At 43.9% G+C, this 23,972-nt stretch overlaps 1 protein-coding gene across 1 annotated transcript in view; it reads right to left on the minus strand.

Annotated features, from left to right (window-relative positions):
* The window catches only part of LOC126284778 (EF-hand calcium-binding domain-containing protein 4B-like), a 625,649-nt gene that overhangs the window by 5,944 nt on the left and 595,733 nt on the right, over nt 1-23,972 (minus strand). The window contains exons 6-10 of the mRNA XM_049983942.1: nt 23,422-23,487; nt 16,809-16,961; nt 7,171-7,324; nt 1,529-1,628; nt 1,334-1,427 (exon numbers count right to left, since the gene is read on the minus strand). Of these exons, the coding sequence (XP_049839899.1) occupies nt 1,334-1,427; nt 1,529-1,628; nt 7,171-7,324; nt 16,809-16,961; nt 23,422-23,487 (567 nt within the window). The remainder of the gene's footprint in view (nt 1-1,333; nt 1,428-1,528; nt 1,629-7,170; nt 7,325-16,808; nt 16,962-23,421; nt 23,488-23,972) is intronic.

The raw sequence follows: 23,972 nt of genomic DNA on the forward strand, positions 1-23,972 counted from the left end.
TCTCCTATTTTATCGTGATGATCAATTCTTCCTATGTAGGTGGGTGACAACAGATTATTTTTGTAATCGGAGGAGAAAATTGGTGATTGAAATTTCACGAGAAGATCCCACCACAACGAAAAGCTGTTTTGATGGCAGCCACTCCAATTCACATATCATGTCTGTGGCACTATCTCCCCTGCTCTGTGATAATACAAAACGAGCCACCCTTCTTAGTACTTTTTCGATGTCATCCGTCAGTTCCATCTGATGTGGATCCCACAGCAATATTCCAGAATAGGGCGGACAAACGTGGTGTAAGCAGTCACTTTAGTAGAACTGTTGCACCTTCTAAGTGTTCTGCCAATGAATCGCAGTCTTTGGTTTGCTCTACCCATAATATTATCTATGTGATCGTTCCACTTTAGGTTATTTGTGATTGTAAGCCCTAAGTATTTAGTTGAATGTATAGCCTTCAGGTTTGTAAGACTTATCGCGTAATCGAAACTTAGGTGATTTATTTTAGTATTCAGTCAATTGCCATTTTTCGCACAATACAGATATCTTATCTAAATAATTTTGCAATTCGTTTTGTTCATATGATGACTTTACAAGACGGTAAATGACAGCATCATCTGCAAACAATCTAAGACGGCTACTGAGAGTGTCTCCTATGTCGTTAATATAGATCACGAACAATAGAGGGCATATAACACTTCCTTGGGGAACGCTGGATATTATTTCTGTTTTACTCGATGACTTTCCGTCTATTACTACGAACTGTGACCTTTCTGACAGGAAATCACGAATCGAGCCGCACAACTGAGGCGATATTCCGTAGGCAAGTTGTTAGGTGAGAAGAAGCATGTGAGGAACGGGGTCGAAAGCCTTCTGGAAACCTAAAAATATTGAATCAATTTGACATCCCCTGTCGATACACTCATTACTTCATGAATATAAAGGGCTAGTTGTGTTTCGGAAGAACGATATTTTCTGACTACGTGTCAATAAATCGTTTTCTTCGAGGTACTGCTGAGAGAACTCTTCTATAAAGGTTATTTTGCACTCACTGAGCGGACATGTGATTGGATGTTGCAGAGGCAAGTATTTCAGTGATTTCTTTACGAATAGTCAACTTTTCAGTTATGAAAGACCTGCAAGTCAATGGTCACGTGCACATAGAAGATGAAGTGATGTGCATCTCGTTTGAGCATTTGGAAGGAGTGACAGAATTTGGGCGGGACTGAAATTAATGATGCGTGAGCATAACAGAGGGCAGGTGAGATTAAAGTATGTAAGTATGAAGAACTGTTGTCCCGTTAGCAGCTTTAATACCGGAAAGAAGCTGACTTACCTTGTAAAACTCCTCGTCATATTCGTAGTCATCGAGAGAGCCGACGCTTAACATACTTGTCGGTTGTGACCGTGATTGAGAGAAGCTCGTCTTTCTGAAAAAAAAAAAAACGAAGTAGTTTAGACATTTAGGCAGGCAGGCTAGAGGCAGAGGAGCTAAGTTGAATGGAGCGAGTTGGTGGTGTCTGCGAGTTACCTGGAGCTGGAGAGACGCTCCTCAGAGGTGGTCTGCTGATCTCGGCAGGAGGTAAGGGTCTCCGCCATGCCTTTCACCATCTGTAGCTGCTGCACCAGCCCTGCAACGTTCAGTGACACCTCTAAGTGAAGGAGTTGCTCCGAAAGGCGAGTAACAGAGCATTTAATCCTTCTCCGGACTAAGTGACATTGTATTACTGACGAGGAAAATGTCTGAGGCAGTAATTGAAGATCTCCTAAGAATTAAAACATAGACAATACTATTATTACACTACTAAGTTGAACCCAATACGTTGTCCTCGATGGTGAGTGTTCATCGGAGGTGAGGGTATCATCTGGAGTGCCCCAGGGAAGTGTGGTAGGTCCGCTGTTGTTTTCTATCTACATAAATGATATTTTGGATAGGGTGGATAGCAATGTGCGGCTGTTTGCTGATGATACTGTGGTATACGGGAAGGTGTCGTCGTCGAGTGACTGTAGGAGGATACAAGATGACTTGGACAGGATTTGTGATTGATGTAAAGAATGGCAGCTGACTCTAAATATGGATAAATTTAAATTAATGCAGATGAATACGAAAATGAATCCCGTAATGTTTGAATATTCCATTAGTAGTGTGGCGCTTGACACAGTGACGTAGATTGAATATTTGGGCGTAACACTGCAGAGCGATATGAAGTGGGACAAGCATGTAATGCCAGGTGTAGGGAAGGCGGATAGTCGTCTTCGGTTCATTGGTAGAATTTTGGGAAGATGTTGTTCATCTGTAAAGGAGACCGCTTATAAAACACTAATACGACATATTCTTGACTACTGCTCGAGCGTTTGGGATCCCTATCAGGTCGGATTGACGGAGGACATAGAAGCAATTCAGAGGCCGGCTGCTAGATCTGTTACTGGTAGGTTTGATCATCACGCGAGTGTTATGGAAATGCCTCAGGAAATCGGATGGGAGTCTGTAGAGGAAAGGAGGCGTTCTTTTCGTGAATCGCTACTGAGGAAATTAAGAGAACCAACATTTGAGGCTGACTGCAGTACAATTTTACTGCCGCCAACTTATATTTCGCGGAAAGACCACAAAGATAAGATAAGGGAGATTAGGGGTCGTAAAGAGGCATATTGACAGTCATTTTTCCCTCGTTCTGTTTGGGAGTGGAACAGGGAGAGAAAATGCTAGTTGTGGTACGAGGTATTCTCCGCCACGCACCGTATGGTGGATTGCGGAGTATGTATGTAGATGTAAATGTAGAAGTTTATCTGCAGCCCACATACATACAGAGAATCGAGGGGAGATTCTAGAAAAAAATAGCAATACCTCACTAAAATTTGTAGATCTGAAGGAGGCTTTGGGCAATATAAGAAGGCGTAATACATTCAAACATCTTCTGATGAGAGGGGCCAAAGCGTAGCGACAGACGAATATTTTCGATATACACACAAAACGCAAGTAGAAGCAATAAAAACGGAAATAAAGAAATTCCAATCTCTCGTTAAAAACGGTTTACGGAGGTTTCCCATTTATAGCCACTGTCATTCAACTTGTATGTCGAAGAAGTGATGAAAAAAGTGGAATAAAATTTCAAGAGAAAAATAATACAGCATGAGGAGATACAATATTAGAGAGTACACGTGGCATGTGAGGCGAAAAGTAAGGAATATTTATATTTCTTAAAAGGAATGGACAGCACGGTTCAGAATGTGGCTTACGGACGGACAAAGCAAAAAGAGCACAATATAAAGGTTGAGTATACTACCAGAGTCAAGAGGAAAATATTAGCACAAGAGGGGAAAAATGGAAGACAGAGTCAGATAAATAGAGAAATTAATTAATTACAGAGAGTGAGTGAGTGAATTGTGTGTGTGTGTGTGTGTGTGTGTGTGTGTGTGTGTGTGTGTGCGTATGCGTGCGAGAGATAGAGAGAGACAGACAGAGAGAGAGAGAGAGAGAGAGAGAGAGAGAGAGAGAGAGAGAAAGAGGAAGGCAACAGCACAAGGTTGTTAGGCGGATGTTAAGGTGTTCAGGAACTCACCAGGAGTTAATGATGGAAACTGCAGAGAAGTTGAAAAACGATCACGAACCCAGGTTCCTTGTATTCAGAGGAGTTAGCAGTAAACCCTTCCGCAGATTCCGATGTTTTAAAGAATCTAATTCCCACACATAAAACAGCCTCAAATGCCTGATTACAAATGACTTAATGTTTTAAATATCTCCTGCCAAGCATAAAAATTCTTGATCGTTGAAGACGTTAAACATTAATTGGTTTTGTTAATATCGGATTATTCATCCAAGGATTGATGAAAACTTCATAACCAAACTGGTAAGATAAAATGGTGTTAACCCCTGTATGCGCTCATGTAAGACCTTTTTGGCAAACAGCTACGTACTTTATGCTCCGTTTTAAGAAAAAGTAGTTGTTCGTATGGGTCAATGTTTATAACTTCGTATCTCCTAAGCCATGTGTCGCACTATGATATAATGTTGCAGGTGTGTTCAGTGGTATATATGGATGCTGTCTGCAAAGTGTTTAGTAGTAAAGATATATTAAACATAAATGTCATGGCTGATGCATAAGTTTTACCGCATGAACTACGGAAATATTCTAAACCATACTCTTATTTTTCTTTCATAATTTTCTAGTTGGTGTATGCAAAAAAAAGTTCCGGAAAAGTTTTAAATTACGTGTAAGGCTTGTTAGAAGATGGAAAGTACCCTTATTCTCAAATACTTGATAAATATAACCTGGTTAATTTGTAAGCCATGACCCGCTACCTTAGGACGTGTAAAGAGTTTCTAACTTTCATACTTGGCTTCTTGCGTTGAACCTTTCATTTTAGATTATACCTCTCAAAATTCGATCATTACTAGGAATACTGAAAATCAAACTTTTGTTGGTCCTGGAAGCCACTACACTAGCGTCCTGCAACTGGGACTACGTTATTTTCAGCCATTTACTTACGCAGGGTGTCCGAGGACGAGTGGTCAACACTCACGGTTATAACAGGAACGATTATTCAAAGCAAAAAGTTCTAGCAAACATCGGCTCCAAACTGCTTACCTTAATACCTATGATCATTTCTTCGTCTTCGGTATTATGAAACAAATCTCCTCCACTGCATGCTCTCTTTAGCTGGCCGCGGTGACCGAGCGGTTCTACGCGCTTCAGTCCGGAAGCGCGCGACTGCTACGGTCGCAGGTTCGAACCCTGCCTCGGGCATGGATGTTTGTAATGACCTTAGGTTAGTTAGGTTTAAGTAGTTCTAAGTTCTAGGCACTGATAACCTCAGATGTTAAGTTCCATACCGTTCAGAGCCATTTGAACCATTTTTTGCACACTTTTTCCTTTCATATTTTTAGAGGTGTTAGTATAGAGCAAACCAAGAAAATATGTTCAGGAGAATTTGCTCTAAAGTGCAAAGCTTAAGAGCTGTGTGCACTTGTTCATTTTTGACACTGTGGAACACATCTCTTCACAGTTCTTAAGGTACGCATTCAAGACCCCATGTTTACTTGACTCTTTTGCTTCGAATGATCGTTCCCGTCATATCTCTTAATATTGACCATTCCTCCTCGGACATCCTGTGTATACAATGAGTAAAATGAAACTATCCCAGTAAATATTTCACGCTCTGTAAGACAGGCAGTACAGCTTACATCATACACCTCAGGTGTAGGTGACATGTTGGGTTGTCTCTTAGAGCACATGAAGTACTCGACGCTTTCAGTAAGTAACGAAATACTTGTTTTTCTGAATACATGTTGGTTTTATTCAGGATTTCAATACACCATATTATTCCGCATTCTTTAGGCTACAAAACCCTATTTTTAAACACAATCTCCGCTTAATGCGACGGCCTTACGGCACCTTATTGGGGGGCTGTATGTCCCCCAGTCCACTGGCCGATATCGGGGCCATATATCTTGGCCGGCCGTGGTGGCCGAGCGGTTCTAGACACTTCAGTCCGGAACCGCGCTGCTGCTGCGGTCGCAGGTTCGAATCCACCCTCGGGTATGGATGCCCTTAGGTTAGTTAGGTTTAAGTAGTTCTAAATTCTAGGGAACTGATGACCTCCGATGTTAGGTCTCATAGTGCTCAGAGCGATTTGAACCAATATCTTGCATCAGTGACCTCCTCATCGTCCACGTACTGCTTCCCGCGGAGTGCAACCTTCACTGAGCCAAATTAAAAAAAAAAAGTCGGAATGCGCAAGATCCGGGCTGTATGGGGGATGAGGAAGTACAGTCCAATGGAGTTTTGTGAACTCCTGTCGGGTGTGTAGACCTGTGTGAAGTCATGGTTTGTTGGGGACGATCGTTCGCAGATTTGTGGCGAGGAACACACGGCAAGAGTTACGCCGCGTGTGGCCAGGCGTCACGCGAGAGGTCTGACAGGCTTGCACGACCTTGTTGCGATGATGACAGACGCCTTGCCCAACGACTCACCTAGCTTTTGTTCACTGCGAGGTCTGCGTAAAACATTCTGTAAGCGCCTATGAATATATGCAAAGCTATGGTTTTCCGATGACATTGTAATTCTGTTAGAGACAGCAAAGGACTTGGAAGAGCAGTTGAACGGAATGGACGGTGTCTTGAAAGGAGGGTATAAGATGAACATCAACAAAGGCAAAACGAGGGTAATGCAATGTAGCCGAATTAAACCGGGTGATGCTGAGGGTATTAGATTAGGAAATGAGACACTTAAAGTAGTAAAAGAGTTTTGCTATTTGGGGAGCAAAATAACAGATGATGGTCGAAGTAGAGAGGATATAAAATGTAGACTGGCAATGGTAAGGAAAGCTTTTCTGTAGAAGAGAAATTTGTTGACATCGAGTATAGATTTAAGTGTCAGGAAGCCGTTTCTGAAAGTAATTGTATGGAGTGTAGCCCTGTTTGGATGTGAAACATGGACGATAAATAGTTTAGACAAGAAGAGAATAGAAGTGTGGTGCTACAGAAGAATGCTGAAGATTAGGTGGGTAGATCATGTAACTAATGATGAGGTAGTGAATGGAATTGGGGAAGAGTTTGTGGCACAGTTTGACTAGAAGAAGGGACCGGTTGGTAGTACATGTTCTGAGGCATCAAGAGATCACCAATTTAGTATTGGAGGGCAGCGTGGAGGGTAAAAATCGTAGAGGGAAACCAAGAGATGAAGACACTAAGCAGATTCAGAAGGATGTAGGTTGCAGTAGGTACTGGGAGATGAAGAAGCTTGCGCAGGATAGAGTAGCATTGACAGCTGCATGAAACCAGTCTCAGGACTGTAGACCACAACAACAACATGGTTTTCCGTCAAAAGAAACTCAATGACAGCTTTCTACTTGCAAGACCCCTCCGTTACAGACGCCATTTTGAAAGCTACATATGGTGCGGCCATCTATCGGAACTTCATGAAACTATATGAAATGAACCGCTAATATTCCGCGATGTCCGACAGCATTTTCGTACATTGTCAATAGAAACCGGACGAGAAAAAAAAAAATGTTTTGCGTCATGTTATGGAACACCCCTAGAATGTTGGAAGCTAGTGTAGCTTTGCCTACCCTGAGTAAGATACGAGTATAGGATGTGTGTGCAGTACTGCTGCCGGCATGAAGCAGGATCCTGCAGCTGTTGCCGAGGTGTGTTAGTGGCAGCGCGCCTACCTTGCTGCTCGAGCAGCAGCGCCCAGGCGAGCCGGAAGCCCGTGGCCACGTGCTGCTGCCGGTGGCGCGACCCCTGGCGCCTCGCAGCCTCCGCCACGCGCTGCAGCCGCGCCGCCTCCTCCCGCTGCGCCTGCAGCCGCTGCTCCAGCTCCTCCTGCGCGCAAAAAAGTCCCGCACACAAGTCTAAAACAAACTCCACATAACCTCCTTGAAGCAAAGGGTAACTATTCGCAAACCTGAAACACTACTCGTAGTCGTTTTAAAGCGCCGCTCATACACGCAACTTGAGTGGCGCCACAACTCGAGTGACACTGCAGTGGAAGCGTGAGCTACTACTACAAATTCTACGTGGTGGCACAGCTGAGATGCTTTCTGCAGCTCTTAACCTTTCTCTCTTTCTTGTTTTCTTTTTTTTGTATTTGATCAGAAGTATCCAGGTACTTAGTAGCACGCAATAATACGGCATGTCTCTACCATTCGCTTTTATGACCGATTGAACTCTGGTGCGATCGCTTTCAGTGAGAAGTGAAGTGAAAGAATGGCAGGTCGTTCTTCCTCAACAGTCGAAACTTGACAAGGTGTCGATGGCTGCTGGTCTCAAGTGAAGTCGATGTTCTGCGTCGTGCCAAAAGCTGGCCCAGTCAGTTCTTATCGGGACTCTGCACATGCCAGTCCATTGCAGAAAAGCTGTTGCCTGAAAACCATTGCTTACAGATGCAGCTTTATATCATGGTGCATTGTCTACATCTACATCTACATCCATACTCCGCAAGCCACCTGACGTTGTTTGGCGGAGGGTACTTTGATTATCTGTATCGGTTCTCCCTTCTATTCCAGTCTCGTATTGTTCGTGGAAAGAAAGATTTTCGGTAGGCTTCTGCGTGGGCTCTAATCTCTCTGATTTTAACCTCATGGTCTCTTCGCGAGATATACGTAGGAGCGAGCAATATACTGCTCGACTCCTCGGTGTAGGTATGTTCTCGAAACTTTAACAAAAGCCCGTACCGAGCTACTGATCGTCTCTCCTGCAGAGTCTTCCACTGGAGTTTAACTATCATCTCCGTAACGCTTACGCGATTACTAAATGATCCTGTAGGGAAACGCGCTGCTCTCCGTTGCATCTTCTCTATCTCTTCTGCCAACCCTATCTGGTACGGATCCCACACCGGCGAGCAATATTCAACCAGTGGGCGAACTAGTGTACTGTAACCTACTTCGTTTTCGGGCTGCATTTCCTTAGGATTCTTCCAATGAATTTCAGTCTGGCATCTGCTTTAGCGACGATTAATTTTATATGGTCATTCCGTTTTAAATCACTCCTAATGCTTGCTCCCAGATAATTTATGGAATTAACTGCTTCCAGTTGCTGACCTGCTCTATATTATAGCTAAATGATAAAGGCTCTTTCTTTCTATGTATTCGCAGCACATTACACTTGTCTACATTGAAATTCAATTGCCATTCCCTGCACCATGCGTCAATTCGTTGCAGATCCTCCTGCATTTCAGTTCAATTTTCCATTGTTACAACCTCTCGATATACTACAGCATCATCCGAAAAAAGCCTCAGTGAACTTCCGACGTTAATCACCATGTCATTTATATATATTGTGAATAGCAACGGTCCTACGACACTCCCCTGCGACACACCTGAAATCACTCTTACTTCGGAAGACTTCTCTCCATTGAGAATGACATGCTGCGTTCTGTTATCTAGGAACTCCTCAATCCAATCACACAATTGGTCTGAAAGTCCATATGCTGTTACTTTGTTCATTAAACGACTGTGGGGAACTGTATCGAACGCCTTGCGGAAGTCGAGAAACACGGCATCTACCTTTGAACCCGTGTCCATGGCCCACTGGGTCTCGTGGACGAACAGGGCGAGCTGAGTTTCACACGATATTTTTCGAAACCCATTCTCATTCCTATAGAGTAGATTTCTAGTCTCCAGAAAAGTCATTATACTCGAACATAATTCGTGTTTCAGAATTCTACAACTGATCGACGTTAGAGATATAGGTCTATAGTTCTGCAAATCTGTTCGACGTCCCTGCTTGAAAACGGGGATGACCTGTGCCCTTTTCCAATGTTTAGGAACGCAACGCTCTTCTAGAGGCCTACAGTGCACCGCTGCTGAACAACCATTAACAGGGTGCATTGTCATGCTAATGCAATCAACGTCTCCGAGCTATTTCTATACCGTATACTGCAAACAATGCTGCAGGCAATCCAGCAAACCAAACACAGGCTATAGTGTGATTCATCACTCGTTTCCAATCCTCCACTGTCTTTTTTAAGAATTGCATCGTACTGCTTTAGCGTACTGATGTCCACGCGTGGTCATGCAAATGCTGTGAGTAAGAAGGGAATTGGCCACGGCCAGTCTCTAACATCACGCCGGCCGCTGTGCCCGAGCGGTTCTAGGCGCTTCAGTCTGGAACCACGCGAACGCTACGGTCGCAGGTTCGAATCCTGCCTCGGGCATGGTTGTGTGTGATGTCCTTAGGTTAGTTAGGTTTAAGTAGCTCTAAGTTCTAGGGGATTGATGACCTCTGATGTCAAGTCCAATATTGCTCAGAGCCATTTGAACCATTTTTCTAACATCACCTTAGATAGAAGTTCATATTTACGCTCACAGCGTAAAATCCACACGAGCTGCTGTCTGAACAAAGTGCAAACACATACCGTGCACAAGATGAATTCGAAAATAACTCATATACGCTGGTACCGATTTCACAGGTTCAAATTGTTAAAATGGCTCTGAGCACTATGGGACGCAACTTCTGAGGTCATTAGTCCCCTAGAACTTAGAACTAGTTAAACCTAACTAACCTAAGGACATCACACACGTCCATGCCCGAGGCAGGATTCGAACCTGCGACCGTAGCGGTCACGCGGTTCCAGACTCCAGCGGCTAGAACCACACGGCCACTTCGGCCGGCCTCGTCACCTAGTTTTGTGAGCGTGTATGGAGTTGTGCTTTTATTGTTGTTGGTGTGAGGCGTCGCAATTCCAAAAGATGATGGAAAGCGAGACACACAGACGAATAGTTTCACAAATACCATTCCTTGATATCAGGGGTCCTTGGAGGCCAATTCAGCAATACGAGATTGTTACACAAGAGTAGGTGGATTTCTGCAGCCTCGATGAAAAGTGTGCCACAAAGTTGTACTGAACTTCAACTGTAACAAATGACTGCCTCACTTAGCAAACTACATCAGGGAAGCCCCTACCAGCAATTACATGAACCAGGAACTTACAACTGGCAAAGTTATATCAGCACTCCGTCTACAGGCCACAAGTGTCACCCTCAGGTGAGGACGCAGATAGGAGGGGCGTGTGGTCAGCACACCGCCCTCCCAGTCGTTATGATGGTTTCCTGTGACCGGAGCCGCTACCATTCGGTTGAGTAGGTCCTCAATTAACATCACGAAAAATGGCAACAGCGCATGGCGGCTAGGATGGTCACCCACCCAAATGCCGGCCACGCCCGACAGCGCACAACTTCGGTGATCTGATGCAAACCGGTGTATCCAATGCGGCAAGGCTGTTGCCCAAACTTATAAACTCAGGAGAAAAAATCGTAACAGCAATAAATAATTAATGTAGAATAATGAAATTTCTAGAATACATTTGTCTAGGTACCATATTTCAATGGTTAACACTGCGAGATCACAGGTTAATGAGAGCACGAGGTGAGCCATTGCAAATGTAAAATGCTGGCACCTTCATAATAGGTATCAGCTCCAGAATGTTGAATTCAGGCGTGTAAACGTGCTTGCATTGCATTGTACTGGTGCCGGATGTCAGTCTGTGAGGTTGAGTTCCATGCCTGTTGCACTTGGTCAAGACAAGCACAGTTAACGCTGTTTGTGGATGATGCTGCCGTTGTCGTTCGATGATGTCCAACACCTGTCAGACTGGAGAGAGATCTGGTGAGCGAGCAGGCTAAGGCAACATGTCGACACTCTGTAGAACATGTTGGCTTACTACAGAGGTATGTGGGGGACATTATCCTGTTGGAAAACACCTCCTGGAATGCTGCTAATGAATGGCAGCACAACAGGTCGAATCACCAGACTGAGGTACAAATTCGTCGTCAGGGTGTGTGGGATGATCACGAAATTGCACCTCAGACCATAAGTCAAAGTGTAGGTCCAGTGTGTGTGGCATGCACACAGGTTGGTTGCAGGCTCTCAACTGTCTTCCTTCTAACCAACACACCGCCATCACTGGCACCGAGGCAGAATCAGATGTCATAAGAAAACACAACAGACCTCCACCCTGCCCTCTTATGAGCTCTCGCTTGACACCACTCAAATCGTAAATGGTTGTGGTTTAGGGTCAGTGCAATGCATGTCAGAGGGCGTCTGGCTCGAAGCTGTCTTTCAAGTAACCGATTTCCAACAGTTCGTTGTGTCACTGCGATACCAACTGCTGCTCAAATTGCTGCAGCAGACGCAGTACGATGCCCCAGAGCCATGCGCCAAACATGATGGTCTTCTCTCTCAGTAGTGACACGTGGCTATCCGGAGTCTGGTCTTCTTGCAGCCATACATTCTCGTGGCCACAGCTACCAGCAGTCATGTACATTGGCTACATTCCTGCCAAGTCCCTCTGCAGTACCGTAGAAGAAACATTCGGCTTCTCGGAGCCCTATCACATGACCTCGTTCAAACTCAGTGATGTATTGATAGTGGCGTCTTTGTCGTCTTAAAGGCATTCTTGATTAAAATCACCACGTCCGTTCTCAAAAGGCAACTAACGTTCACAACCGTTACAGCGCGTATTTAGAGCAAACCTGATCTGCTCTTATACAAGGGTCACTCCAAAAGAAATGCACACTATCTTTGTAAAAATACAGTTTTCATTCTGCATGTTTGAAAGTTTTACAGAGTGTAGATACATCCTTCCCGCTTCTTTTCAAACTTAGTTCAACTTGTTCCCGTGAGTGGCGCCGTCACAGCGTGTCTTCAAGATAGCTGCTACACTTGACGTTCGTCAGAAGCAACGTACTGTCATATAATTCCTGTTCTGTGAAAACAACACAGTGGGAAACATCCACAAGAGGTTGAAAAAGGTGTATGGAGATACTTCTGTCGATCGCAGTACAGTTAGTCGATGGGCAAGCAGGTTACGTGATGAAAGCGGGCACGACAATATTGAGGATTGTCCTCGCAGCGGCAGGCCTCGTACTGCACATACTCCAGACAATGTGCAGAGAGTTAACGAATTGGTGACTGCTGACAGACGCATCACAGTGAACAAATTGTCACGCTACGTTGGGATAGGGGAAGGCCGTGTTGGCAGAATACTGAAAGTGTTGGCGTTAAAAAAGGTTTATACCAGGTGGGTTCACAGTATGTTGACAGTGGCTCACAAAGAAACAAGAAAAACGGTATGCAGCGAACTTTTGGAACAGTACGAGAATGGAGGAAATGAATTTCATTGAAGAATTGTGAGAGGTGATGAAACATGGCTCCATCATTTTTCACCAGAGACGAAGAGGCAATCAATGGAATGGCATTATGCAAATGCACCCAAGAAAGAAAATGGAAAACCACACTTTTTGCTGGAAAAGTTGTGGATACGGTGTTTTTCGATCATGCCAAGTGGAACCACCATAAATTCTGATGCATATGTGACGACACTGAAGAAACGTCCAGATCGACTGAGTCGTGTTCGACCACATCAGCAAAAGTAGGATGTTTTGCTGTGGTACGACAATGCACGACCACATGTCAGTCAAAAAACCATGAAAATGATCACAAAATTCGGATGGACAACAATGAAACACCCGCCTTACAGTCCTGACTTGGCTCCATGTGACTACCATTTCCTTGGGAAACTGAAAGACTCTCCTCGTGGAACAAGGTTTGAAGATGATGACTCCCTTGGCTACGCTGCCAAACAGGGCTCCAACAGGTTCGTTATCGTGCGGGTATACAGGCGCTGGTTACAAGATGGCGTAAGGCATATGAGAGGGATGGAAATTATGTGGAGAAATGAAAATATTGTTCCTAAGGGATGTATCTACACATTGTAAAACTTTCAAACATGTAGGATAAAAGATGAATTTAAAGTAATAGTGTGCATTTTGTTTTGGAGTGACCCTCGTACAACTGCATGTAATTTGAATACACACTATCTTTCAGACCTACGAAGATGCCTACCACATTTCGTTTATGTCGCACAACTCCTTCGTGGTGATATGATTTTTTTCCGTCGGTGCATTTTCAGGCCGCAAGTTAAAATTGACCCCAAGTTTGCATCTTCATCCATGTAGAACACATGGGCCCCTTAAGCCATAGAACTCAATACGTTATAGTAGGACGATATCAACAGGTGTAGAGGTGATCTCTGGAGTTTTATAGGGCTATTACTGTTTAAAGCGTCGTAAACTCCAAAGGCCTAATGAATACGATGCTGTTTTCTACGGGAAGTTCGCAGCGACAGCCGTCGTACCAAAATGCAGGAAGACAGTTGCATGATTATTTGTTCAAGACTCGCAGTTGACCACGAACGTAAATAAATGTAACATACTGAGCGAAATTAGGCGAAAAGGTCCATTACTGTTCAATTATGTTGTTGGTGAAAACTCTCTGAATACAGCAATAACCCTAAAATACCTACTAATATCCATCTGGGGCAGCACAAAATGAAATGACCACTAATAAATAATTGCAGAAAAATGAGATGTCAGGCTTACATTCGTTATAGAAATCTTAAGAAATTATAATTCATACACGAACAAAGTGGCTTACAGAGCACTAGTTCAAATGATGGTTCAATACTTTTCATCAGTCTGTCAACTTATCAAATTGGATTCAGGGGGGTAGGAGAGGCACCACAAGACATTTTAATTTCCACTGTCTACACTTTTACAAATAAATTCATAAAACTTTAACACCATGACCAGGAAGGATTCAGGATTCATACTCATAGCAGTGGAAGCTCAAAAAACGTAACAAAACACATTTTTTATATGTGAAATTTCATCATTTTTCACTTACTACTGGCTGAATTTGTTGCTATAGGTACACTTTTCTTCCTAAGTAAGAGAGATTCTTCGATGACTTTTGCACAGCATACAAACCATAGTTACAGGTGTATGAAACTGTAGAAGTTATTTAATTTATGAAAAAAAGTGAATGAACTGTTACATTTTAAACTTCATGTTTAAAAAAAACTCAAGTTTTATAGTTAATTATGTCAATTTTTCCCCAGTTTTTTAATAGATTTGGAAAATTCTAGTTTAATACTCCTGTAACTACTGTTTGTATGCTATGAAAAATTCATCGAAGGAAAGAAAGTGTACCTATAGCAACAAATGCAGCCAGTAATAAGTGAAAAAATGATGAAATTTCACATGTAAACAACAGGTATTTTGCTACGTGTTTGAACTTCCACTGCGATGCGTGTGAGTCCTCGACCCTTCCTGGTCATGGTGACTAAGTTTTATGAATTTATTTGTAAAATTATAGACAGCGGAAATTAAAATGTCCTGTGGTGACTCTCCTGCTCCAGGTCGGCCCGTTTGACGTCCTACCCCCCTTAACAGAAAAGAGAAGATACAATGAAGAGTGGTACGTTTCATCAAGGGACCATTCAGTCTGCACGCGAGCGTTACGGAGAGGCTGACCAAATTCCAGTGGCTGTTGCAACAAGGTGGCCCACTGTGTATCAAAGATATGGTTACTCTACGCTGAAAAAAGCGTTGAGCAACATGTTACTTTCTGTGACGTATTTCTTGCTATACAACGACGATAAGAATAACTGATAAATTAGGTCCCATACGAGAGTTTAAAGACAGTTGTCCTTCCCCCGTGACATGCAAATGGAACAAACAACAGGATAAATAGGTAGTGGTACAAAAGGTACTCTGCGCCATACACCACAAGATAGCTTCCGAGGTAAAAACGTAGATGTGCAGTCTTGTGAAGTGATATGAATCTTTTTTTAAAAAATATTCTGTATTTGGTCACTGCTACGCACAAAGCATACAAACGTTAAACTCTTGAACATGGCTGAGTGCAGCAACTGTAAAATGGAATCTTCGTTAGGATAAGGGTATACTTTAAAATGTACAATACTGGTCATTAAAATTGCTGCACCAAGAAGAATTGCAGATGATAAACGGGTATTCATTAGACAAATATATTATAGTAGAACTGACAAGTGATTACATTTTCACACAATTTGGGTGCATAGATAATGAGAAATCAGTACCCAGAACAACAACCTCTGGCCGTAATAACGGCCTTGATACGCCTGGGCATTGAGTCAAACAGAGCTTGGATGACGTGTACAGGTACAGCTGCCCATGCAGCTTCAACACGATACCACAGTTCATCAAGATTAGTGACTGGCGTATTGTGACGAGCCAGTTGCTCGGCCACCATTAACCTGACTTTTAAATTGATGAGAGATCTGGAGAATGTGCTGGCCAGGGCAGCAGTCGAACATTTTCTGTATCCAGAAAAGCCCGTACAGGACCTGCAACATGCGGTCGTGCATTATCCTGCTGAAATGTGGGGTTTCGCAGGGATCGCATGAAGGGTAGAGCTACGGGTCGTAACTCATCTGAAATGTAGCGTCCACTGTTCAAAGTGCAGCCAATGCGAACAAGAGGTGACCGAGACTTGTACCCAATGACACCCCATACCATCATGCCGGGTGATACGCCAGTACGGCGATGACGAATACACGCTTCCAATGTGCGTTCACCGCGATGTCGCCAAGCACGGATGCGACCATGATGGTGCTGTAAACAGAACCTGAATTCATCCGAAAAAAAGACGTTTTGCCATTCGTGCACCCAGGTTCGTCGGTGATGCAACGTCAAGAGTAACCGCAGCCATGGTCTCCTAGCTGATGGTCCATGCTGCTGCAAACGTCTTCGAAATGTTCGTGCATATGGCTGTTGTCTAGCAAACGTGCCCATCTGTTGACTCAGGGATCGAGACGTATCAGCACGATCCGTTACAGCCATGCGGATATGATGCCTGTCATCTCGACTGCTAGTGATACGAAGCCGTTGGGATCCAGCGCGGCGTTCCGTATTACCCTCCTGAACCCACAGAGAAGCAATGTCGCGATACGATAAACCGTAATCGCGGAAGGCTACAATCCGTGATGGTACGCATTTATCCTCCGTACATGAGGCATCACAACAACGTTTCACCAGGCAACTCCGGTCAACTGCTGTTTGTGTATGAGAAATCGGTTGGAAACTTTCCTCATGTCAGCACGTTGCAGGTGTCGCCACCGGCGCCAACCTTGTGTGAATGCTCTGAAAATGTAATCATTTGCATATCACAGCATCTTCTTCCTGTCGGTTAAATTTCGTGTCTGTAGCACGTCATCTGCGTTGTGTAGCAATTTTAATGGCCAGTAGAGTATGTAATGTTAACTAAGTAGATGTAACAGTTTACCCTTCTCAAGAACACATCTTTAAAGCCGCCGAAACTTAGGTCAAGGGCTTTGAATAAACTTTTTATTTCTGTAACTGATTGGCTGTATTTCGCTTTATCCTCACGCAGACACAAAAATTATTGCATTCTTGTAACCACAGTTTGGGTTTGCACCACATGTAACTGCGCTTACGTGACTGTTATAGAGACGTGCTTGCGTCACCTTGCGGCGCTGCAGCTGCACGTTCTCCTGGCGCAGCCTCTTGTTGTCCTCGGCTGCCTGCTGCTGGGCCAGCAGCGCCTCCTGCAGCTGTTCGTCGCGCTGCCGCAGCTGCTCCCTCAGCGACGCCTGTCCCAGCCGCAGCCTTTTCTCCTCCTGCCAACACAAACGCCTTACGTCAGCAATAAACAGCTGCGGCCACTGGTTGACCTCACCACCTGCTGCCGTGTCAACAGTGCCTTCCACAGGTATTCGTCATCCTGTCGCAGCCGCTCCCTCAGCGAAGCCTGGCCCAGTTACAGCCACTTCTCCTGTCAAAAGAAACGCCTGATGTCAGCAACGAATAGCTGCAGCTTCTGGTTGTTCTCGGCTTCCTGTTGCTGGATCAGCAGGGCGTCTTACAGTTGTTCATCATGCTGCCACATTTGCTCCCTCAGAGACGTCTGCCCTAGGAGCAACCTCTTCCTGTCAGCAGAAACATCTCACATCGTTAACGAACAGTCAGACACAGTCAGCAGTATAGGTACTGGCATTAGCTGCGATGGTATAAGCTGTGTGCATTGGGGTTCAAAGTGCTGTTGTTGTACTGTTTGTGTATGTTGTCCCTGTAGCCTGTGGAAAGAAGTAGACTGAGGTCTTCTCTGTGCTGCTCGAACACAGTCGCCCCTCATCTGTGCCTACACCTCTGTGTCCTGTTGCATAATGGATACACCCAACACTGCCTACAGTATGTACATTAACATCAACAGGAACATGTAAAACCACCAATGTCGCCACCAGCTTCCCAAGCCAAAATAAACAAGGTAAATGACGATAAGACTTCTTTCATTACAATTGTCAAGCCCCACCAACTACACATTTTGATTAACTTTGCGAAAGAAATATTATATTATTATATGCACAAACAGATAGGCCACATATCTTTCATGAATAGGGAAACTCAACGTCAATGAAGCAACGTGGTTGACACACAACATCTCACCAATGTTACGCAATGCTATAGTGAAACCCTACAACAGCTTACGACTGTTGAGGAAGAAGTCTCGCGAGTCCCTCTCTCGCAGGTGCTCACGACAAAGTGCTTTCACCAGCTCTTACAATAAATCTCTCGTTCAGTCATTAACGGACTGGTACCTTCTTCCACGTAATCTTATATTAACTGCGACTTGAAACGGTACTTAATCTTTCCAGATGGTAACAGATCGACACTCTCCACCTAAAAGTCACGAACGTATTGAACAGGTGCCATATTAGATAAAGCGTACACGATTTAAATACATGACTGTAATCCGTTGGCTCAGTTTTTGGCGAACTCCAGGATTTTTTAAAGGAAGCAAGGTCACACAGACCAGACCATTGGGGTACCCACTCCCGTGCGATCAACCTCTGAGCCTGGTGCCGATTCACTGGCGGATTCACAGACTTGAAGAAGGAGTGGCATTAATTTTCTGATCAAGATTCGCAAGAGAGCAGGGAACAAAAATCATGTAATGGGAAATGGTTGCTACGTCGTCTCTGAAGAATTTAGAATGGTTGTTTGGACACCGATTGAAAACTTATGGGCGGGGGAGATGAACGAAGAGTGTAACGGCGAGTGCACTCATTAGTAAAATTATATTTGCTAGCGAAGTCGAAGGTACAAGTGGACTGTGTCATGAAGACGAACTGTGGCAAATGAACAGAGCGTGTTTACGAGTGAACTGATTTTACATGTATACGATGGACAATTTAGAAGTGCTTTTAATGTTTGTGAGGGCATAGTAAATGATTTGCGGACTGTGAAATTTTGAAATGAAAGTGTAATACTTCGCCTATCAAATATAACAACTCTGCGAGTGCTCATTATTGAAAGTCAACAGCTTTGTTTTTACAAAATACCATGTCGAAACCAATTCCAGATAATCACTCGTGTTCTACGTGACTTTTGCAGTACTTTGAGCTATTTACTATACTAATTTTCATTGCATTTATTAATTTTGGAGGCCGATTGAGGAAGCATATCCCATTTACGGATAACATAGATCAGTCACGACAGCGGCCCAGATATACATCATGTAGCTTCCTGCTATCAGCGATTATCTTCAGCCGATGGTAGGCAAATCTCAGACAGCTTATTTACGACGCCATCTAACGGTCCAGTCTTCTGTAGCCGCCTACTTCATACATCGTAGCGCCTATTGCTTCGGCATCCCACTTCACGTGCAACCAACACGGGATGCCTGCTTCCAAAGGGCGTATATTCACCAGGAAAACCTACGTCGTCTGTGTTGTCAACACAAATATTTACCGGCGGCCGCAGCACAGTACAACACCAGGTCTCCACCAACGGCCACCAGAGACCGTTACCCGTTCGCTGAGCCTGCAGAACAGCTTCAGCAGAGGTAACAACTAGCCCAGGAACTGCTCTGATACGCCAGGCAGGTGATCGCAAATAGTTGTGGCAGATACATCCGCCAAACGAGCTTTGAAGGTAGGCGCACTGACGGCGAAGGGCAGTTCGACGCACCGCTTGCAAGTATACAGAGTTGTCACCCCTGCAGCCATGGCCACACTCCTCTTCTACCTGTCTGAACTCTTGGAGGTGGACTTGGTATAGTAGGCAAACTAGGCAAAGATCTTGACATTGTAGAATTGTTTTATTGTGATCTCTCCCCACGAAGAGACGGATCTTTTCTATTATTATTTGTTATGTTGTATTTGTGACGATCCGCAGTTGGGATCGTGTCTGTTGATAGTTTGGAGACTGTATTATTGTTTCGTTTTTTGGTGAGTCCAATAAACTGTTTTCGGACTTGTGTATCCGCATTTCTATTCTGTTAACGCAGGGACTTCACAATCAACACTGAATTTGATTGCAGAAGTAATTTAATTATACAGTAAGACATTCTCTTCCAAGAAGTAATTAATTAATGAAACCTGTACGAAACTTATAAACGCAAGTTAATGGTAGACATTTCAACTTCTTCACATAAACAGTGTAATTTCTCTCGCAGTCCAGTGCTTCGCATTTTCTGTATATCTGTGTACGCAGAAACAATAGTATTCTTGCTTAACCAAACTACAGAAATCCAGGATGGCATGTTTTTGTTGAGGCTATCTGCGACCAGCATCTCCGCTATATGGTTAGTACATTCTTGCTTATTGTGATATAATTTTGAAGATTAACAGTGCTGTCTTTACACTGTAGTCTTATGTTAAGAGAAGTGGCAACACTAGTGTTTCGGGATTCCATCTTGAAGTAAATCCAGACACTGATCGGTAATTTAATATATACTCACAAATATGTGTATTTGCGTTTCAAAAGAAACACGGACTACACTGACAAGCTGTGATAAATATGGAAACTTTGAAGATATGCAGAATTAAATATCTAATGTCCAAGAGGATAAAGTTAGCAAGGTGATCTGCTTCGAAAATTGTTTACAAAATAGTCACACAGCACATACTTTATAAATTGAGTGGAACGGAGGAAACTGAAAGGCTGCATGTAGTACCTCAACGAACTAGTTCAAAGTAGCATTGAACTTTTGTTAGCCTTTCAATTGTAGCGTCTAGCACTGCAACGGGGCAGAATATGAAATGCAGATAACACTTAATTAACAGAATGATCATTACAAAAACCACAACTTCTTGTCGATTATATTATTATCACAGTTCAGTGAGACAGGCAATTACAAGTCTTGCGTCAGTTCCTTTAATCTAAGTAGCATGCACAGAATTTCTGTTTATTAACATTGTGCTTCAGTAGTGGTTCAGACGTAATTAACAGAATGACTATGACTGCATGCTCAGTTTTCCTTGATGCTAACAGGAGCGGAGACCTCCTAGTTGTGAGGCCCACAAATGTTGAAGCGACACACCGTGAACAGATGAGCTCGTATGCTAGAGACCATGGTGAACCCCGGACTGCCAGCTCGAAAGCCGACCTCTCTTCTGATTCTAAGGGTCTGCCTGGAGGACCACCCAGTAGAGACTACAGCATGACATTTCAGTTACTTGCTCCTGCTCTAACAGAGCTTCATCCATTCAGTCGCTGACTGTAGGCAGTCATGTGAAAGGTTTATGTGAATCACAATGTACTTCGATGCCTTTCGAATGAATGCGATGCCTGCCTTCGGCGAGAGAGTCATATGTCTTTCCACTACATACATATAATTCGAGCCGGCTGCGGTGGCCGTGCGGTTATAGGCGCTGCAGTCCGCAACCGCGGGACTGCTACGGTCGCAGGTTCGAATCCTGTCTCGGGCATAGTTATGTTTAAGTATTTCTAAGTTCTACGGGACTGATGACCTAAGATGTTGAGTCCCATACTGCTCAGAGCCATTTGAACCATATAATTCGACCATATCGCACATACTCAGTATTTTTCTATCGATACCTCCTGGATGACAGCAGTTTCTGCAGCCAACCATTATCGGAAAACTGTGTCTACAAACCAGCCACTAATGGGATCCATGAAAGCCTGATGAGCAGTTTAAGCTTGCTGTATATCTGATGTGCGTTTCTTTTTTCCTTCTTTTTGCCTGAGATGATATTGGACATTGTCCATACTTTGTGGAAAAGAACATTACTACTACTACCCACTGTGAAACTGAAGGTCTCCTGGTGACATAGAGGACACGCGACGCGGTAAGGAAAGTATAAAAGTGGACCACAGATGTGAATCATTCTAGCGATGATATGGACCGCAAACGGCGAAATCCACTGCCATAAGGTGCTTTGACAGAGAATAGTTTGTTGTGGCCGATAGCCTCGGAATAAGCATCTTAGAAACGGACTAGTTACTAGGCTGTTCGCGTGCTACTGGCTACGGTAAGTAACTGAAAGAGTACGCGACAAATTTTGGACGTCCACGACTCATTACAAACTTGGAGATCGATGTTTTGACCTTAAAGCTGGATAGGCGATGATCAGTGACACATCTGAAGACAGGGTAGAATCCTGGTGTAGGCACAAGTGTTTCGACCACACCGTTCAGTGCAGATTGTTGAACATGGGCATCCGTCGGAGCAACCCTACATGTTTCCATGCTGACCCAACGACATGGTCAGTTACGACTGTAGTGGGCAGGGAACGTATCGCCTGGTCGGATGAACTACGTTTGTTGGTACATCAGGTCGACGGTCGTGTCCGGATTCGCCGTTATCCAGACGAACGACTCCTCGAAACACGCACCTCCTCAAGGACGCAAGCCGATCAAAGCAGCTCATGCTCAGGAGGACATGTTAGTTGCCGAAGACAGGAGCACAGCTGCGGACTACGTGAACATTATTGTGGAGCGTCTGCATCCCTTCAGCCTTGGTGTCTTCCCTGACAGCGACGTCTGTCTGTCACGAAGCCTTAAAGGTGATACAGTGGTGAGGTGCATGATAGTGAACTGACGTCGTCTTGGCGATCACACCGCCTGATCTGAACCACGTGGAACATATGGGACGCTATCGGACGCTAGCTTCTACGCAGAGGTGGAAATGTATGAACTGTGAAACAAGGAGAAACTCCCTGGAAGGTATGAGTAAATTTGAAAAGTCTGTAACATCCTCCATCAATGATGAGAAGAGGTTTATACTTCTGAGTAATGGGAAGGAACAACCTAACACTGGTATGTCAAGTATTAAATGAAAGAGGACACCAAGGAACTGAAAACGGCTGAACACACAATAGATAATCTTATTACTGGTGATAATCAGTGTACAGTTCAAAAGAACAGCACGTTTGGCTGTCTCAAATAAACGCTAATTAATACCACTTCTTTGCATTATGCGGCCGGCCGGAGTGGCCGAGTGGTGCTGGGCGCTACAGTCTGGAGCCGCGCGATCGCTACGGTCGCAGGTTCGAATCCTGCCTCGGACATGGATGTCTGTGATGTCCTTAGGTTAGTTAGGTTTAAGTAGTTCTAAGTTCTACGTGACTGATGACCACAGATGTTAAGTCCCATAGTGCCCAGAGCCATTTGAATCATTTTTTTGCATTATGCGACTCCACGTCAATCCCCCAGGGAAACAGACAACCATGGGCAACAGAACGTTATTCTCAATTAATAAGAGCTTCATCTACAAGCATAACGACGAACACAGTTGTACGATCGTCGGTGAAAACCGACTGTTCAGACCAATAACTGCTTGATCCACTTTGCAGGTACCTGTGTACCTATTAATAAGACTGCAGGACAGATTTATGACCAAACAAGGAAATAGTTCGGAACAGCAAAGTTCGCAAAATTAATGTCCAATACCATAACAGCTTCGCAGGACGGCTTCGAGGGGAGTACTCAAGCCTGCAATAAATAAGCATCAGCGGTTGTCTATGTGAAAAAAATGATGATGAAATTACAATTTTTTCCACGTCTTTTAGGTCTCTGCATTTAGAACTACAGTATGAGATAATTTCTGCGCAACCGTCAATAATGTGCGACAGGAAACGGAAACAGTAGCTGAACATCATTCGGACTGTGAGGTGCACACTGCGCTTCGTGGACCTGTTCCGTTGTGTCTCGAAGCCCAAGCAAGAGTATATACGCGGGTATTGTACATTTTCTCTCTCCATCATGTTATGTGACTAGACTTATATTTTGATGGCACAAGAAGAATTTCGTTACAAGTGCGTAAGCGTGACTCACCTGTCTCACTATGTTCTCTTTGTCTTCACTGAGTTGAGCCTCCATCTCCTCGAAGAGCTTCTGCATCTGTAAACAGTAGCAAAAATATTACAGCGTGAAAACAAACTTGGCATCCTAGTATAAAAGCACACAAGGTAAGTATTTCTTGTTTCTCCCTAATAAATCGTGGTTTTTCTAATCACCTTATAACTTATGGCGTACTTTGCATTACACGACGTCTTTGTGTTCATGGGGTTTACACCTGTCGCTGGATCATGGGTGTGAAATGCAGTAAATCAAAGCAGATTTCGTGAATCCCTATTTCTCATTTTCTCGTTTAAGCCAGTTGTAGCTTAATTTTGTTGACAAAGACTTCTTTACTGAAAAATTGTATCTCTGTATTCCAAACCTCCGATTCCTGAACACATGCCGGATAATGCAAAAAAGCAGACTGAACGTAGTGGCTGAGAGTTATTTCTTTCAAAATAAAAATGTCATCACGAATTTATGTAAGCTAAGGAGCACCGCGCACCTAAAATACTTAATCACTTGTAAACGTTGACGGTGTACTG

The sequence above is a fragment of the Schistocerca gregaria genome, chromosome 1 (assembly GCF_023897955.1).
Source record: "Schistocerca gregaria isolate iqSchGreg1 chromosome 1, iqSchGreg1.2, whole genome shotgun sequence".
In the NCBI taxonomy this organism is placed as follows: Eukaryota; Metazoa; Arthropoda; class Insecta; order Orthoptera; family Acrididae; genus Schistocerca; species Schistocerca gregaria.